The sequence below is a fragment of the Palaemon carinicauda genome, chromosome 17, assembly GCF_036898095.1.
Source record: "Palaemon carinicauda isolate YSFRI2023 chromosome 17, ASM3689809v2, whole genome shotgun sequence".
In the NCBI taxonomy this organism is placed as follows: domain Eukaryota; kingdom Metazoa; phylum Arthropoda; class Malacostraca; order Decapoda; family Palaemonidae; genus Palaemon; species Palaemon carinicauda.
In genome coordinates, this window is record NC_090741.1 from 73,267,808 (window position 1) to 73,287,807 (window position 20,000).

Here is a 20,000-nt window from a genome sequence, read left to right on the forward strand (position 1 = left end):
TTGGTATGATTGGAAATGTCAACAGAGGCCTGCAAAGTAGAGTGAGCGAATTGCCGTAGAATTATGGAAACTAAGGGGGCCGGGACAATTAAGTAATTGCCCCTAAGTACAGGAATTGTTTAAAATAGGGTTGAGAGTTTTAGGAGTTAGGATAGTAGTAATATTACTTTCGCAGTATTCGAATTGGAAAATAAAACATTTTCTCTACTGTTAATACCAAAGTCTTATTGAAGCATATTCTTTTATTGAAGCAAGTTTACAGAGATTCAATTACTTGAATGTAAATGTTTTTCCCATATATCTGGAAATGTTTCAATGCAGATCAATATGATTTGGAAATATTTCTCAGATTTGTTTATCCTTTCCATACATGTTTTAACATTTTGACATTGCAACCAGAAACATTTCTTATGTTTTTATATTTTGCATGGAGAGGACTTGGTACTTTTCTTCATTTTTTATACCCATATCCAGATACGTATATATAAACTCTATCTCATCCTACTCCTAAAAGTTTGTATTTTTATAAACAAACTTAACAAGATTTGGAAATGCAACATTGAAGATTAACTTATAACGACTTCTCAATGCACAGTATTTTATACAAACCACCTAAGAAATAAAATAATAATAGTGATGATAATAATGAAAGAAATGAAAGAAGCTGAGATCATTCGATACCCACATTTCACAGGATCCACCATTTCTATTGGGAGTAACTCAAGGCGAAACCTATCGAGCGTTTATAATGTGCATCCTCTTCGGGGTCTTAATCATACCCCACCTCTAAATCCTCTCCCCCGTTGGGTTCCAGATACCCATGATCCCAATTTGGCTCCTGCTGCTGCTGCTGCTGCTGCTTCTGCCACCAAAGAAAGCAAGCCGACGGAGAGAGAGAGAGAGAGAGAGAGAGAGAGAGAGAGAGAGAGAGAGAGAGAGAGAGAGAGAGAGAGACTCCTGTACATCATCTTTCCACTCACTGGCTTAATCTCATGGACTGCACCCTCCCTTCTCCCAAATCTCAAACCCCCCTCCTCCCTCCTCTTGAGCATTACCTGGCCTACCGTCTTAAAAACCCCACGTCAGAATTATTTACATTCACCTAAGGTTCAAAAGATGATCATAATGGTATGAATTGATCGTATCTTATTACTCTTAATGCCCTGCGCACGACACTTTGACCTTTATGGCTTTCGAGCGGAAGGATGCAAATCGGGAGCAGCCAGGCACGAGGAGCTATCTCGAGAGCGAATGATTTGGGGAGGCCTTAAAGCTCTTCCCCAATTCCAGCCTCCTCTAAGCCCTTGCTATTTTTCTGTTCCAGTCTCAATCTTTAGGTTCTATTTTTTTTTTATCATGGGGATTTGCTTCCATCCCCCTAAACTTCATTCACCCGAGCGCCTTGGCCATGATCTCTTACATGTCCCTACTTAGTATATGTGTCATTCTTATTTATCCTTTCCATTTTCCCGATTTTTATCAAGTCCTTATTTATCTCCATCCTTCCTCTTCTACTTTATTCCCTGTTCCATCCCGAATTCAACAGTTCTTATCCAAGATCTGCTACGGGCGAGATTTCCATATGTTTTGCTCTCTCATGTGGATAGCCCGAATCGTCTTGGGATTGTGATAAGTGGATTCTCTCTCTCTCTCTCTCTCTCTCTCTCTCTCTCTCTCTCTCTCTCTCTCTCTCTCTCTCTCTCACTGCAGTGGCCGAAAAATATTTGATGCAGCCGAGAAGAGGGGAAAACATCTCTTGGGTAGTTAAAGTGAATTTCCACTTCTGATAAACTGCAGAAAAACTGAAGATCGTACATTCCAAGATTTCAGTCCAAAGATAAATAACAGAGAATGTGTATATATTTTTTTTTTCTTGTATCGTACATTCATATTTAAAAGAAATTTTTTTGGGGGGCGATCACGGCTTTTATTACATTAGCTGACTCCATCAACCCGGTTATTAGTTGTGCTAGACGCCTGAATCAAGCTTAATTCCCCCCTCCCCCCTTTACCCCTCCAACCACTGCTCCTCTCTATGTGGTCCTTTCTCCTAATTCTGGCATCCAATTTCAAGAGTATTAGCTTCCATCCCGCTAAATATCGGGCCGCCGTCCCAATAAATGACTCCACAGCAGCCTGGTCACTCTCCTTCGCCAAAGGAGGATGGAAGGCGCAGATCCTACGAACAATGGACAAGGCCAGGACGTTATCTGTTCCCTCGTAGCCTTTGTCGAAGTTAACAACGCCTGGGTTTCAAGAACCCGGCCCCCTCGGTCGAATTCTATTTGATCTCTCCTTTCGTCTGCATTCTTTTTTTTAAGTTTTATATTTGGTCGCACATTTACCCAATGCTATGCAAATTTTAATTCTTTACGTCGGTATTTATAAAGTTTTGGAGATATTGATTTTCACATTTTTAGTTCCTTGCAAATAACTGTTCATTTTTATTTTTTAATGCAGTTTATAATTTTTGCCTTTTACTTTGCAGTTTTATGCAAGCTTGTGCGTTTATTTGCATGATTTTTATTCCAATCAATAAGAAATTTTTTTATATTTCTTATAGGTTCCTTATATTTTAATGCCATTTGTCTCAGTCCTCTACTTCACGGATAGTATTAGGTTTAATAATGTGATGATGATGATTATTCTTATTATTTATTTATTATTATTATTATTATTGTTGTTGTTGTTGTTGTACTAGATAGTCGTACAAGTAATAATTATCATAGTTCGTCTGTAATATCCAAATCAATAATGTTTCCCTTTTATCTTTTGATATCTGCTTTATCATCTTGCAAAGTCAATCACCACAACTATCCCTCGCACTACACTACCCCTAAACACCACCTTTTTGCATTCACATGAACTGACTCTAAAATCTAGCAACTCCAATCACTCAATCAGAAACACATGCAAAACGTTGACGTCCGTGGGAAGGACCGATTATTAATCAGCTGTCCGATGCAGTATTGAGAAAGATCAGTGGGAAAAGTGAAAGAATACCTTATGGTCATTACCGTTTGGTCAGCCTTTTGTTGCCGATAACTGCTCTTCGTCAGCAGCTGTTGATGTCAAGAGGTGGAAATCATAGTGAATGTTTTTTTTTTCTATTGAGGTTAGTTGAAATGCATATAGATAAATGGGTTGTGCGAATATATAGACTTGTTATCTTTATAGATCTTGGTAAGTAGGATTACGTACAATATGTTGTCTTACAGATCTTAGTTATGGAGCCATATCACAGTATTCAGTGTGATAAGGGACCATTGACATTCTGGCTAGAACATGGAACTGACAACATATGAACCAACAATATCTGATTGGCTAATGGAAAAACTGTAAATTGAATGTTTTATTAATATTTCATAAAACTGTAAGGAAATTATTATTGTATACTGTCCACATAACGACAAAAATTGAGCATGGGAAAAATTTAGAAAATTAATCTCTTGCCAATCGTATGATAATGGCACGGATAATATTTAGCTAATGCTATGATTTTTTCTTTGCAATATAACGGAAAAGGCATCAGTTTAGGCCACGGCAAATTCCGTATAAGTTAGATCCCACTTGAGAGATGAATGGGATCCCAGTGGCAGTTCCTGGAGGCGCAGAGGAGATCCAACGGCCGATTGAGGAACTGAATGTAACCAGCAGATGAAAAGTCCAGATAGAGTTGGAAGGCTCCCTCTGGTATCCATCGTGGCGAAATGCTATTGTTTACTCCTTGCTCTATTATGTAACAGCCCCCAAATCCTACAATACTCATAATTGAAGCTCCCAAAGGTGATTCTGCGTTACTTACATATTTCATTTCCAACCGAAGGTATGCACCTCTCTCTCTCTCTCTCTCTCTCTCTCTCTCTCTCTCTCTCTCTCTCTCTCTCTCTCTCTCTCTCTCTCTCTCTCTCTCTCGTTTTGTATAAGATATTTGCCTCATGAAATATTGGCTTTCATTGACCATTGCAATACCCTCACTCCTAAGATTTAGTAAATGCAGTTGTCCACAACAGGTCTACGACGACGACGTTAATCGTTCTCGATTTAATCGGACGAATCGACCAGAAATTCAAGCGTTGGAAAAATGAAGTTATTCCTCCTCTAAACCATTCCGGCTTCCGTTTCCATGACGCACATGAGGCTACTCCACAAAGTAACTCTTTAGAACTACTACTTTAGTAATACTTTTCCGAACAACTATTTCATTAATACTTATTCCGAGGGCTAGTTGACAATCATGAAGGTACACCACTCCCAAAGTTACTTTGATAAACCTAAACCCGCATCTGCTTGATCGCTTGTTTAAAACTACTTTAAAAAATATTATTTTTCAAGTCTAAAGCACTCTAACTCTTGACAGCAGGCCCCCCCCCTCCTCCTCCGACAGAACTTCATTCCCTTTAAAAAATTTCTGACAAATTGTCGATTTGAAAAAAACCTTAACAGACCCTTACTCTTTTCAAACAACAACAACAACAACAACAACAACAACAACAACAACAACAACAACTACTACTACTACTACTACTACTACTACTACTACTACTAAACAACAACCTCTGTTCCTTTAGATAAGTATGGCAGAATCCCACATAAGTCTACTATCTGGGTGAAGTAAGAACTCCACCCTCGGAAAAGGTGCCTCATCACCCCACATAATGCCGATGAAATTCCAGCAAAATTTGGCCTTGTGTGTCTCTTCACAACCGTGAATGACGTATAATGAGGCGGGTACCATTAAAGAAAAAAGGAGGATAAAACTCGCATATTCATTGTAGGTCTCACATTTTAATGAAGAAAGAGGATAATCATCGTAAGACTAGTATTTGTCAAAATTACGTGGGCGTCCTTGATTTAATATTGCGTAGTGATTAATGATAAAGCTTTCTCGAGATGTCGGTGCTAATGTGGCGGTTTATAACCCACCCTAAGCACATTGTAAATGACAGTAATTGGTACAAGTAAAAGATGTAAAGCTTTAATGAATTTTGAAAAAAATGTGAATAATTGAAGTCATTGATAGTTTGGAAATTAATTAATTAATCTAAAACGTGAATCATTGAAATAATTGCGCAAAATAGCTATGAAAAATGAGGTAGGGTTAGATCAATCAATTGTTCAATTGTAAATTATATAAATAAGGACAAAACTATATCGACACGTAAAGAAATGACTGATTTGCCCTCGTATTTCTATATTGTCCTTTCTTATATATCGTTAATTTAGTTTCATAACATGTTTGTACGAGTCAATGTTTGTAAGCCATTTACTGATACAATCATAGAGACAGTCGGTGAGAGATGATTGGCACCACAGGCCCCAGCCTGCGGCTTTATAGCCTAAATGTAAATCCAAATCATAGAGTAGGTAGATGTTTTTCTTTGATAATAAAGATTTCTCGACTCTATAAACAGTTGCATGGATCTGTCTGTAGTTGTCCTTTTTTATGTAAAGAAAAAAATTAACAAATTGGTGTCATTCTTGGTCATACAGTTTTGTTGTTGCTGTTGTTATTGCTTTGAAGTTGTTTCTCCGTTCAGGAAAGTATCTTTATAGAGCCCCCCCCCCCCAAAAAAAAAAAAAAAAAAATACCTGCCTGTAGATATAGACGAATACAAACTGACGAATAGATTGACTAATGGTTGAGTCATTAAATAAAACCAGTGAATATGAGACAAACTGAAATAAGGGAATTTTAAGAACAAATCCGTAATTGCTATAAGAAAGTAATTGAAAGAGCTTGGGAAAATCACATTTCCGTGTCTACTTACCGTTAGGCAGTTTGAGCTGTGGCGACAACTGGCATCGTCCTGTCGGGATATGTCGGTCTCGAACTGGGGAAGAGAAATGTAATTACATTTTTTATAATTGGAAAAAATGACATTTTATGTTGGTTGTTTTTTCAGCTAAAAGTATAAGAAAAGAATTCAGTGGTTGTAGAAAAACTCAGAAATATATATATCTTCATGTAATATTGATAGGTACTTTTACGATTTGGTAGATATTAAATGAATTTTGAATAATCAACAATTATGTACATGTATATACATATGTGGGGTTTATATTTTCATTTTCGCCTCGCTGCCAAATATACAATTTTCCATCATTGAGAAAATAGTTTAAAACTATTTTTTTTAGCAATATTGCCTCCTTTGACGTAGAAAATATATCTTGTTCAAAATATTGCAATTTAGGTTTATTTTTGTCTTAAAAGACGTTAATAGTCTTGAAGCATTCTCGAAAAACGACCTGATGTACATCTGTTTGCCTTCGAAAATATAAATATCATAGAAAAAGGAAGAACTTAAACCGATTTCGTCTTCTCCAAGGCGAAATAGGTAAAGAGCGCCTTGCGGGACTGTATGAAATAGGATCGGCCGCACTCTTAAGTACACGTGCAAACACAAACAAGTAAATACGGCCGAAGAAAACACTCCATCTTTCTCCCAAACTTGCGTTCGTTTTAAGACTTGTTTGTTTAACATTTTGCCTGCTATTTTCCTTGTGCCTTATTTTCCTCCCGCCCTCCTTCCCTCCCTCCTAATCCCCCCAGTTTTTCTTCTTTGAAAAAAAAAAAAAGCGATTATGATCCTTAAGGTCCCCTTCGCAAGATCTTGAAAGGAGAAACCTATACCAGTGCCCTCATTCTTCCCCTTGGAGGAAGAATACCTTCCCATATCCCTCCTCCACTGAAGAGGTGGGAATGGGGGATACCTCATCTTTTGTTGACACTAAGAGAGGATGGTTTGTTTGGACGCCGATTGCAAAAGACGGTTCTGAAAAGTAACAGAAAAAGGAAAACCTATGAGGTGAGGGGGATGAAACGCTTTCTTAGAAGAAAGTTGAAAAGTTCGTGGTAATTTGGGCTGGGTAGTATATGTTTATATATTTACACACACACACACACATACACACACACACACACACACACATATATATATATATATATATATATATATATATATATATATATATATATATATATACACACACATTCTTGGTCATGTTACTTCAGTGTTACAATTACTAGATATCTTAGTGGCGTCAAAAAGTCGAAGACAACATCAGTCTAAATAAACTGTTCCACTTAGTTTTTACTATAACATGAAAACTGCATTAACGTTTTTTTCCCTTAAATATGCACGTGTCATCGATTTTAATACCCCACAAAGATATCTTAACTCTAGAGTGTATATATATATATATATATATATATATATATATATATATATATATATATATATATATATATATATATATATATACACACACACACACATATATATACACACATATATATACGGATATATATGTATATCTATATATATACACATATATGTATGTATATATATACACATATATATATATAGATCTATATATCCATATACTCAAGCTTAATTAATGATATTGCGTCTCTAGAGACACCAAGTCATAATTTTAGTAGAAACTTCTTTAAGGATTGTTAATGCAGTTCTCAGAAACTAGTCCTGCGTCAATGACCTTAGATCTCAGTATGCCATAAAACCTCAAATCAATCAATCAGAAACTAATCTACAGAAAGACATTTTGTTCAACAGGATAGTACATAATTCAAAATCATGGACAACTTTATGCTTGACTTCATGCAGAAGTTTTATTTTTTATCTCCCTCTTGGATATTGGTTCCCAAGTTTCTCGTCCGTCATAAAACCAAAGGTCTCCGTCGCTTGACTATCAGTGTAGTCGCTCTTTCCCAATAGCTAATCAGTATTTATTATTATATATGTAGTTATTGAGGCTGCACAATCCCTTTTGTTGCCATTATTACCTTCTTATATTTACTATTTTTACTATGATTATTAGTATTGATATTTTTATTTTTATTACTGATGTATATACTGTATATAGTTTAGCCGACACCCACCTTTTTTCGTCCGGCTTCTATTTGCTTTGCAGAGGTTCAATAAACATCTAGGTATCCTTCAGGCCTCTTTTGAAGGGTGGTTGTGTGTGCACCCTCACCCTTCACCGTGCGCAACCCCCTCCCTCCCCTGTCCCTCTTTTCTCACGATAGGGACAAAGGGCCGGTCTTGAGTAGTGAACATGAACGTCTATCAGAATTAAACTTATGTACATAATGTGATGGAGGGAAAATATTTGCATTGGGAGTTTGCTTATTTATAGCATTTACAGTTTGCCGTAGATATAATATATAGCTTAGTATATTTCACACACGTTTCTGAAAAACTAAGTTCTGAAATCATTGTGTTGTAACTAATGGACTTTAATGATGCTATAATTACAGTGGTTTTATGGCAGATTGATTTTTCATCAATTGTACTATGTCAAATTTCTTGAGATTTTTTTTCAAGTGTCGTAAACATGTTCATAATACTTGGAAGATTCTAGTATTACGAATGTGAAGTCTAAATTCCCCGTTTCAATACCAAGTGAAATTAAGATTATTTAATATTGGCAGATATATATATATATATATATATATATATATATATATATGTATATATATATATATATATATATATATATATATATATATATATATATATATATATATATACTGTATATAAAACTTTCACCTTCCATTCCTATCTCACATTTTGTATTGCTTGCGGGTATTGTCACCATACGCTCTTGATACTAAATGAAAATTATTGGTTACATACACCTGTCACGCAGTGAACCAGCCTTGACGCACATGAGTGCAAACAAAGACAAATGGAATAACAAACATATTCAGCTGCTCTCTCTCTCTCTCTCTCTCTCTCTCTCTCTCTCTCTCTCTCTCTCTCTCTCTCTAAGACATGCAAACTGAGACGCCTAGCAAATAAATTCTCACTATACACACACGCAAAAACACAACTGGAAAAAGAAATCCGTGCCGTACACACATACAAACGCACACAAAAGGAATTTACGTTCTTGTTTTCTGGACAAACACACTTTTCATTGTTGACACGGACAAAGTTTCCAAGTTTGAGTAACACGGCCGATAAGCCCGGCGACAATGGAGACCAAATAGACGCCGAACACCATTAAGCCTAAGCCTGTGCTAACTGATCAGGAACTGGCATTGTCGAAATCCATTAAGCCTAAGCCGCGGCCAGGCCAGTTGGTCTGGAACTTGCCCTGAATGCGAAATCGTCCGATCATTAATGATTCTAAGGTTACTCTACGTGTCATGAGAAAGTTTTTCTTTTAATCATATTAATTATTCTATGGTTCATGTTTTAAAGAAACCAGCGTTAATTAGTTGGGGATTGCATGCAAATCGTTTTAATTATCCTTTGAGGAATATTTAGATGAATTTAAGGTCCTTAAATGTGGCAAGGAAAGTCCTGATTGTTTCGTTGGATGATGTTTCTTTTCATAATTTGAAAGTTCCGCTACAAGATTGAATTAAACCTATAATAATGTTATAAGGATTTCTTAATCATGTTCCTAAATTTTATTTGGGAATCTTTTGAGGAACTCGAACACAAATGGATTTTATCTCTGCTAGAATAAAGAAATAAGATTGAAATACATACTTCACCAATCTGTAAACCATTTATTATTATTATTATTGCTCTTATTATTATTATTATTATTGATATTGTTGTTGATACCATTATGAGATTGATAAGCTTTCGTCGTTGAGCTAGGAAGCTTCACGAGACACTATATATTTTTGTGTATGTAAGTCAACTTCAAATATAAGTTATATTATTGTTATTATTATTATTATTATTATTATTATTATTATTATTATTATTATGAAATCCTCTTCAGAATATAGTTTCGTGTTTGTTGCATAGCAATATTGAGGTTTTATTTTGAATGAAGGACTTCCTGTGAATCAGCAGTATCTTCAAATTTTTCAAATTGCATTTTTATTCTGTTTGTGGTGATTTGATTTTTTTTATAGTCTTCATTCCTCAAATATCACTTATTTTCACATTAAATAGATGTTACTTTACAAACTTATACTAGTCTTGTATTATGAATACTTTTATTTTTTTGAAGGAATTTTTATTGGGCGGTTGGAAAGCGAATTTGAAATTCGAAAGAGATAATAAATAAGTGTACTTGTCAAAGTTCACCCATTGTCTACTTGGTGAATTCAACTATATATATATATATATATATATATATATATATATATATATATATATATATATATATATATATATATATATATATACACACAAAAGGAAAAGTGGAAAGACTTGATTGGAGTAAGTACTTCGTCTTGTTATTTTTAAGTTCTATGATGTCAAGAACAAGAAAGTACTGACTCCAATTCTAGTCATGTTAACTTTCGTGGTTGTAGTACAAAATGTATGCTTTCCACGTGTTAGATGTGTGATTTCTACACACACACGCCTGGGGCTCTGATCCCGAGGTCGTTAAGAGAATCCAGACATTAATGCATCAAAAATATATATGGCTTATTTGAATATGAAAAACACGTCTAAATGTGCAAAATTTATCATATACTATATATATATATATATATATATATATATATATATATATATATATATATATATATATATATATATATATATATATATATATAATGGTATAATGGTTCATAAAGCTTTCTATTCTGTAGACGTTGGTCTTCGCGAGTTGTTTGTTACCATGTTAACTTGGCAGATTGGTGTCTATGCTGAGTTGAAATCTCCCTAGATTACGAAATGACCCAACTAAACAAAGCATAAACTTTTGACTATGTGAAAAATACCTTAATGAAAAAACTATAAATCAATGCTCAAAAATCAAAGCTCATTTGTACTTCGTGAATATTATAAGCGCATACTTTATTACCGACAACTTAATTCGTAGGATGCGAAAACTAAAACTATAAGTTTTATTATTTTACCATTTTTTTTTTTATAAGATAAACGCACAACTTGCTTGACCTCAGACAAATACATTCCTGCTGTGATAAATTGCAACTATGAAAAACTTGCCTTAACCAAATAAAGATTTAAACCACCTTATATAAAAAGGGTCATTTAACCCTTATGTGAGTGTCATCTCTTGAGAGTCGTGGGCCAACTGAATTGTTGATCAAGAATGGGAGGGTCTCATAAAATGAAAAAATGTCACTTGGAGGCACACGAAACGTCTCATTCTGCGTGATTTATGCCGATGTCCTCTCTGGCAGGAAAAAATACACCTCCTTCAGGAGTCAATAGACTCCAGTCCTTATCGCAACCGTCCATCTGCGCCAAGGACAGTAAACCACGGGAAGAGTAAGTCATAAAAAGAGTAAAGACATGGCAGTTTGGATGTCCTGTCGGAGAGGACATGGCGATTTGATTTTTCTTGAGTATTTTCTGTGGAGAAGAGAGAAATTTATTCTCTAAGCTTTGTGAATTCATCTTCAGCTCAGCTATTTTAAGACGGAATTCTGTATTTATTTCAGTGGTTATTTGAACCTTGATAATGTACAATATTACGTTATTGATTCTTTTACGTATACGTTACGAATATTTCTGTGACACTTAAGAACCTTCCTCTAAGTCAACTACAGTATTTCATTTAAGACTTTTAGACTTGCATAAAGTATCACATGCTGTCACCGCCTACATAGATTCGCTTTCATTTATTATAGGCAAGAAATTTTACATTAGTTTTTATGTTTTTTTCTTTCAAAATTGTGAATTCTAAATATCCCAAAGAAGTGCGGTTCCAAACTTTGATAAATTAAGGTAACTCATGACATTTCCCATAGACTTTAGTTCTCTTAAGGTTTGTAAAAGCTAAAGCCCTACCCTTGTGTGCTTTCAAACTCGGTTCTCAGCTATCCCCGAATTCATAAAGAATTAAAAGGAAATTTAGTCCTTTATGCAGGTGGTTCCATTCATTACACAGGTATTCTAGGTTCGATTTTCCTAGTTTAGAAATAGACTTCTTCCCAACCTCCTTTTAGACTAGTTACTTATCACTAGTTTTTTACCACTCGTCTCCGTCATCAACTCTCTCTCTCTCTCTCTCTCTCTCTCTCTCTCTCTCTCTCTCTCTCTCTCTCTCTCTCTCTCTCTCTCTGAATGTATGTATCTACGCCCATCCCTTAACCAGAGGAAGTCGTGATCAACGTTGCTCTTTAAAACCCCATCGCAACGGCATCAATGGGTTTGGTGAATAGAGGAGGCATGGCCCATATACCGTCAAGATAGCGTTTTAAAAGGGGTAAGTCTATTGTTGAATGTGTTTATGTTAACTATATGCAATAATACTACCCTCTCTCTCTCTCTCTCTCTCTCTCTCTCTCTCTGTTACACTTTCATGAAATTGTATCTCTATAGGAGCTTATGATAGGCAATGCTCACTACAAAGTAAACTCTCTCTCTCTCTCTCTCTCTCTCTCTCTCTCTCTCTCTCTCTCTCTCTCTCTCTCTCTCTCTCTCAGACACATAAATGAAATCCTCAACCCTATTGCTTCCAGTGACAGATTGATCTTATCAGTCTGCGAGTTATCGTACGTTATCTCAATACCATGCGTGTTTTTCTCTTGTTTATCTTATACCTCCGCCTCTGCCTGCTCTGTAAACATATCTGGGTCCATCCCAGCACCCAATACCCATGTTAGTGCTAACTTTTCCCAACTAGATTTTTGCATTTTTATCTCAGTTCCCCATCCTTACAATCTTCTACCAACAGTGCTTTCTCTTCCCATCCTTCTGGCAGCCTCCAGCCGTAAGTGCCCCTATTCGGGCACTAGGGCTAGCCCATCCTCCATCCCCTTCCATCTCTATCTTTTGTTATTATGATTATTTGTTTTCTAACATGACGACGGACACAGTAGATGGTTTCGGACTGAGCCCGATGTTACGTCGACTCATTGTTCTGGCCGGCGATCCGTCACGCGGCCCGACAGTTGTATCGGTTGGCGTCGTTCATTGATCTTCAAATTAATCGATCGCTGCTTGTTTTATCAATTACGATCATCCTTCATGGGTTGATCAGAGTAAAGTAGGTAGGGGAGAAGGAGGGTGAAGGGTAGGGAACGGGAAGACGGTCAGACTCCTGCAGAGTTGTGTGGAGTAAGGGTAACAGAGACCAGTAAAAGAAGGGGAGATATGAATTTATGGAAGAAGGGTTAGATGGGAGTAGCACGAATTGAAGACTGGTGTTGGATTGATAAGAATGGGATAGTAGGTACTTAATTATCAGAAAAGGAAGAGTGGTTGTGTTAATAGATTGGGAGGAAGAGGAGGAAATCTATAGGAGGTCATGATTGAACAGATAACTAATGATGGATGGAAAAGAAAGAAGAAATGGAATTTGAAAACAGGTTTTTAATGCAATAAAAAATGTTGGGAAATTAAAGAAAATTACATTGTTTTAACCAACTTCATATAATCCGTTAGAATCTGAAAGTAGTTTTTGTTTGTCTCTTCTTAAATTCTCTCGTGTTACTGAACAATAATATAAGCTTATAATTAATTTCGTTTATAGCGTGTTGATTTTTTTTGGATTGCTTAATTTTTTCAGACTTTCCTGTTATCGTAAAATTTGTGAAAAATTAGTTTCTCTCTAATGACAGTAAAAGGCAAATACGTGTGCCAAAGCCTTGTTTGATCGTTGATGATCGCATAGAGCCTAAGACCTTGTTTCTAGGCGGGAGATCTTAGACTAGAAGTCATAGTACCGAAAGTGAAGTCCTCTCTGTCTTTGGGCTTGAATGCACACCTTCGTATAGGACAAGCTACCTTGAGCTAAAGGGGATGTTGAAATGCCAAGTAAGCTTCCAAAGAATTGAATGGCCCCTGTACTTAGGATAAGAAAATAGAACCAACTTTAAAAAGAGAAGTTTCTCCAGAAAGTGAATTGAATTACTTGGGTAGAACTTTCTCCACTTCCCGTATAATTTCTTTAGCTTTTAAAAAAAATCTCACGAGTTTTGGTTAAAGCCATTAAAGGTAAACACTTATCGCTGTAAATAATTTTGATTCAAATGTAATATAATTCACATATTGTAACATGTCACACTGTTCTTTAATGAATTTTACTGCTTTACAAAAAAAAGTAGGATTTTGGTTTTTGCCTATTTACTTGACCTGCCATCCTTAGTTTTCATGTTTAAAAATACTTTGAAATGTAGAAGTATTTACAGTAGCCTGGGTTTTTCGCCTCGTATATTATCAAAAGTCCTTTAAAAAAAAGTTTTGGAGCCTATGCTTTTATATTTTGACCCTCGGAACTTCTTAAAAATTCTGGAAAAAAGTATTCGAGCCTTAAATACGTTTTTTTGTTTTATAAAATTTCTTGGAAAACTCGGACAAAAGACTCCATTATCCACAATATTCAAATCCTTTATGGTATCAAAACACCCAACACAGGAACACTGAACAGAGGCTGAAAGGAGTAAACGGAATCCACTACCTGTGGAATTTGCAAGACTAAGGATTAGATCCCGTTCAGCAGAGGGGCGTCTCTATTCACGCTATTCACGTGTCACTTTCGGGTGCGACGGTAACCAGGGTATTAAGGTTCAAGGGATGATGGTTTCGTCATTTATATTCTGACAGTAATTCGACCGGGCACAAAGCAACTCGGACGTTGTTTACGACTGAAAGTCACCACCAGGTATAGCCAGGTACAGGCGCCTTTTGGAGTTTGCCACGGCGTAGGCTATGGAGGAGGTTCCTTTCTCAAAGGCTCGGAATTAACGACTTTTGGTGCGTTGAAAGAACTTATCGGGGCTCCTTTTGCCTTGGCTTAATGAGGACATGGGATAGAAGTATTCTTCTACAAAAACATCTTTAGTGCACAAACTTGCCGGACTATGACCAAGCTGCTGTTGTGGATTTTCGTCGATTTAGTAAGCTTGGCTGTTATTGATAAAGTTTTCCAGATTTTTTGTACATAAAATTTTCTGATGCCTGACACCAGAAGCGTCTTCTCCAAAATAAAACAAACAACACTAGCAACACCTTACCTGAGGGATAAGAGCAACGCCTTATATATTAACCGGAGGATATCATAGAGCATGAAAAGAAAAGCTGCACATATTCAAAATGGGTGCATATAATAGCATCTTGGCCTATAAGAACTTCCTTTCCAGCAGCATGTAAGAATAAGAAAAGAAAATGAAAACAAAGGCAACGGAAAGTCGGCAACCGCCGTCGGTTTGACGCTGGCGTTCCTAAAGGCGATAAGCTTTCGACCACAAATCTCGAAATACCACGAGACTCGACATGCTAATAAAGTTTTACATCACCGGCCGTAGAATCTATTGTCTCGTTGATAGCCAGGCATGTGTTTTATAAGAGGTAAATGGTCCTTTTGAGAAGGGATGGGAAGTAAAGGCCGGCAGTGCACTTTTGCCTTAAGGGAAATCTTGTATGTAGAGGCAACTCTCTCTCTCTCTCTCTCTCTCTCTCTCTCTCATAATAGGGACCTTCTGTGGTTACCACGAAGGCATTTCAGGTTATTTATGAAAAGACATAGGTCCCAATGGTTATAAGACTATTTTTTTTTTAATTGACGTTATTTTTTTTTAATTGACGTAAATAAGTCACTTGTATACTTTCTATCCCCCCCCAAAAAAAATGATTGGTTATAGATCTTTCCATGGCAACAAACAGGCTGGTGCTTTGAGCATTTACAAGGTTTACCACACATCGTGATATTACGAAAGTAATCTAGATAGCCAGACATGAATTCTAAAGAAAAAATCCCTCGAAAGTGTGTTTAATAGATGAAGGGAATACCAGTTACTTATTTCTGATTATCATTATCCACAATGCTTATTAATTCATGTAATACTTATATGATGTAGGTTATTGACATGCTGACCAAAGGTCCAAAGAGAGAATGCTAACATGTAAAAGGAAAAAGTATTAAGATTTGAGATAAAAGAAGAAATGATTAGTGAAAGCCACTTGGATGATAAATTAAAAAGAACAAATTTATATCTATCGATATATATATATATATATATATATATATATATATATATATATATATATATATATATATATCTATATATATATATATATATATATATCTGTGTGTATGTAAAATGGTGCTCAAAGCTTTTCACTTCCTATACACACTAATTTTGTCTGCAAATTATGCAGAATTAAACACGAGAAAAGGGGAAGCCAACGGCAGCTCCCAGGAGTTACTGACAGCTGTGACGTGTTGGACACTCGAACGTAAGAGAGCCACACCAGAAACAATAATTAGTCTGATTTTCCACGGCCTTCGGGAGTCGTCAGTCGGTTGGCCCTGCGAGGGACACGCTGACGGGCTGGCTTTTGTCTTGTTCAATAAAAAAGAGAATAGAAAGTTGGGTTTGCGAAGAACGCTGTAACAAAGACACTGTAAAATATGTGCGGCCACTTCTGCTCTTGGTCGGAAACCTGAATTGTAAATTCATATGCCGTTCAGAAAAGCCTTAGGTTGTGTGCGTACATATATATATATATATATATATATATATATATATATATATATATATATATATATATATATATAGATATATATATGTATCAGTATTTACATACAACAAATCATTTTATGTATAATGATGAGTGAACACGCGAATAACTCATTACCTATCCTCTACCTGTCCTTAAATATTTATACATTGTATATACATACGCGTATACATTATATATATATATATATATATATATATGCATATATATATATATATATATATATATATATATATATATATATATATATATATATATACATACATACATACACGATGTGTAATTAAATATCTTTTTTCACTTATTAGTGTTTCAGATAATGGAGTTTTATTGAAAGAATGTAATTGCTTTACTGAAATCAGTTTTATAGTTTCCTTGGATTTTGTTGTATTCCAGTTGTAATAAAATTTCCTAGACCAAAGGCCGATGAGGCACATGAGGATAATTAGGTGCTTCCTGAATATTAAACACATGACCTATTTTGTTATTTTTATGTAGATGCTTGGAACAAGTTACTAAGTATTGGCCTCTCTCTCTCTCTCTCTCTCTCTCTCTCTCTCTCTCTCTCTCTCTCTCTCTCTCTCTCTCTCTCTCTCTCTGTGGAATGTTTTATATTAGAATAAGTGTGATGATATCAAAGGTAGTGACCATTTACATCATATTAAGGATCTGGGGAAGGTACCCATTATTTATGGAGGGGTAACATGATTGTGTGGGATTATAGGGAGGGGGGAAGGGAGAAGTGTGAGGGCAAATAGGGAGGTGTGGGTTAATGACTATAAATAATCGTGCGGAGGCTATGTTCAGCCCTCACGGAGCAGAGACACGTCATCAGTATTTGTCTTGTTACTGGTAATGAGAGAAGGGAAATGTTGGATGGCACACCACTTGGCATTATCCAAAATTCCAAATGAATCTTTGATCAATTTTTAAAAACTACACATACCATGAGTTCTGATCATATTCCTTGGGATACATATTTATGAATATACCTTGAGCAAATTTAAAGGTTCAAATTATATTTAAATGAATGCTTTTAAAGATATTAAAGAATCTGATATTTCATTTCGGTCTCAAGCAGATTTTAAGGTACCTGATAAATGCAAGTGGAATCTTAGAGGGTTTAAAAGACTATGATTATATTCCGTATGGGTAATTCAGAATCCAAAATTTAACTTACTATTCCAGCTAGTTTTGGCAGATACCAAAGGATCTGGAAGAACCCGAGTTGTTATTTAGTAGGCTCTGAAGGCTTAAATAATTCCAAATTCTAGGGAATATGAATTTATTAAAATTTCATTCCAAAGGATTATTGTTTGGTCTTCCTAGATGCTAGACACCCTAATTTGATACCTTACCTATTTTGAAGCGTGGTTTTGACTTCACATCCTCTAATGAGTACGAAGATATCCCTCAATTTATTTAAGAAAAAAATAATTATATCCCACAATGATGCTCAGTGTACATTAATGGTGGTTTGTACAATCGTCATGGTAACACCTTCCGTAAAAGAACTCCCCAAAACTTCAATCCTTTATCATTCTTAAAAAAATCAACTATGCCGCTTGGTACTCCAAAGTTTGGCTTCTTAAATTGAGTTTTAAGCACTTGAAAGACTAAACCTATCTTCACCTGGTATATCATATTTACCGTCTTCTTACAGCCATAACGCAAACTTCATATATATTTGCAATTTTCTTGGTGGTATTACACGCACGTTATTCTGTATTTGTGGTTTTCATGCTGATGCGACATAGACTTTGCCTTTGTCATGTGTCGTCTAGCAGATTTATATCTAACTTGGCATTTTTTATATAATTTGCATTTTCCTGTAGTTAGGTCACAAACTTTTTGTTCCTCGTAAGTTTTTTTGTAGTGATAAAAACTGGGCATTTATTTTTCCTCGATTTATTTTAGGTATGACAAGCTTGATATTAACTTCAGGAAGGGAGATTTTCTATTTTGGTGTCGCTATATTCATATTAAAAGGAAGATTTCGATCTAGGATGTAAACGGTGTTATTATATACAAAATAGCTCTTCGTTAGAAAGAAGAGTTTGAAGGTAAAAATTGGTTATATTTCGTACTCCATTATTGACTCTTCTCTATTCTTAAGGGCGTATTTCCTCCGTCGAAAATTACCGCTTATATTTTCATTGGACAAAGAGGAAGGTCTGATAAACACGGTAATTATGTATTAACTTGCACCACTCTTGTTCGTGTAATGTTCGTAATTTTAAGAGCTAATTCACACATTAAATGATATGCCTTCGCTGCATGTATTGATATTCTTTATAATATAAATATTGTTACGGCATTAAAATATAAGATAGACTCGTCCCCGTCATATTTTGCTCATAATTGCCGTACTTTAGCGGAGAATATATCATGACCGCTCTGTACCGCAACAAGGTGTGCTTGGTAGTTTCTTTGGTGGATTAATATTGTTGTTGCTATTTTTATTATTGTTATTGTTAGTAATTTTAAAGAATTTGATCTAACAAACTGTAATGGGATTTTCCAGTTACATTATGCTCTTAAGGTAATGCTCCTGTAAGGGGGAAAAAAAGAAATTAAATCATATCATAAGTAGTCAGAAATAACATGTGATCATATATATGTCTAGTAAAAGTAAATTATCAAAATTTACAATTGACTACTACAGTTTAGTCATAAACAAAAAATTTTAGTCATAGAATTAACCAGTATATAAGAATCGAATGCAGACAGTTGTTTATATAACTGAAACAATTGCTCAGGAAATTACTTGAATAATATAATCACATGTACTGTACTCGGTTATTAATTATTGCTAACAACATAATTACCGTAGATATAAAGATGAGTTGGAGTATCAGTTCTTGTTGAACCAGTGAATAATAATGGCTAAAAAACTGGCCTAAATATTTTAATCGAAAACTGGTCAATAACGAATAATCTGTTAATAAACACGCCCACCGAAGAAATCACCCGAATAATAAGCTTTAACAGATTAATAGTTAAATAAAACTGGAAATATTTTATTGATAACAGATGGCTAAAATGGGTTAAGACCTTGTTGCATATTGCATCTTGAACAAATTCGTAGCAACATTCTGGCTCTCTTCTGAGGGACTAAGACACCAGAAGCTCTCGCAAGGGCTGTGTCTGTTGTGAAGACGCAGAGGTAAGAGATGAAGAAAAGGGGTCTAGGTATGGACAGAGGCCGCTAGGGGACCGTGGTCCGGGTAGGGGGAAGCATAGCAGTGTGGCGAAAATTAATGGGAGTGGGTGAAGGTATGCCCCGCTGAAGGTATGCCCTAAGGTGAGTATGCCAGTGGCCAGCACAACCACCACCTACTCCTGTACCTGTAGTAGAGGGTGACCCTCTAACTTCACATTAACCCCCTCCCCCTAATATCCAACGGGCCAAGGAAGGTTTCAGGGATTTTTTTTTTTTTTTTTTTTTTTTTTTTTGGAGAGTTTGTGTTGTCAATGTGATGTGAACGAGTTTGGAAAGAGTTACAACGTATAATGCTTTGGAGTTATAATTGTTGTTTTGCATTTTTAGGGGACAATTTT

General features: G+C 35.6%; 1 protein-coding gene across 1 annotated transcript in view; it reads right to left on the reverse strand.

The window, feature by feature from the left end:
• Window positions 1-20,000, reverse strand: part of LOC137656129 (uncharacterized) — a 41,298-nt gene that overhangs the window by 13,397 nt on the left and 7,901 nt on the right. The window contains exon 2 of the mRNA XM_068390308.1: window positions 5,772-5,834. Coding sequence (XP_068246409.1) covers window positions 5,772-5,834 — 63 coding nt within the window. The remainder of the gene's footprint in view (window positions 1-5,771; window positions 5,835-20,000) is intronic.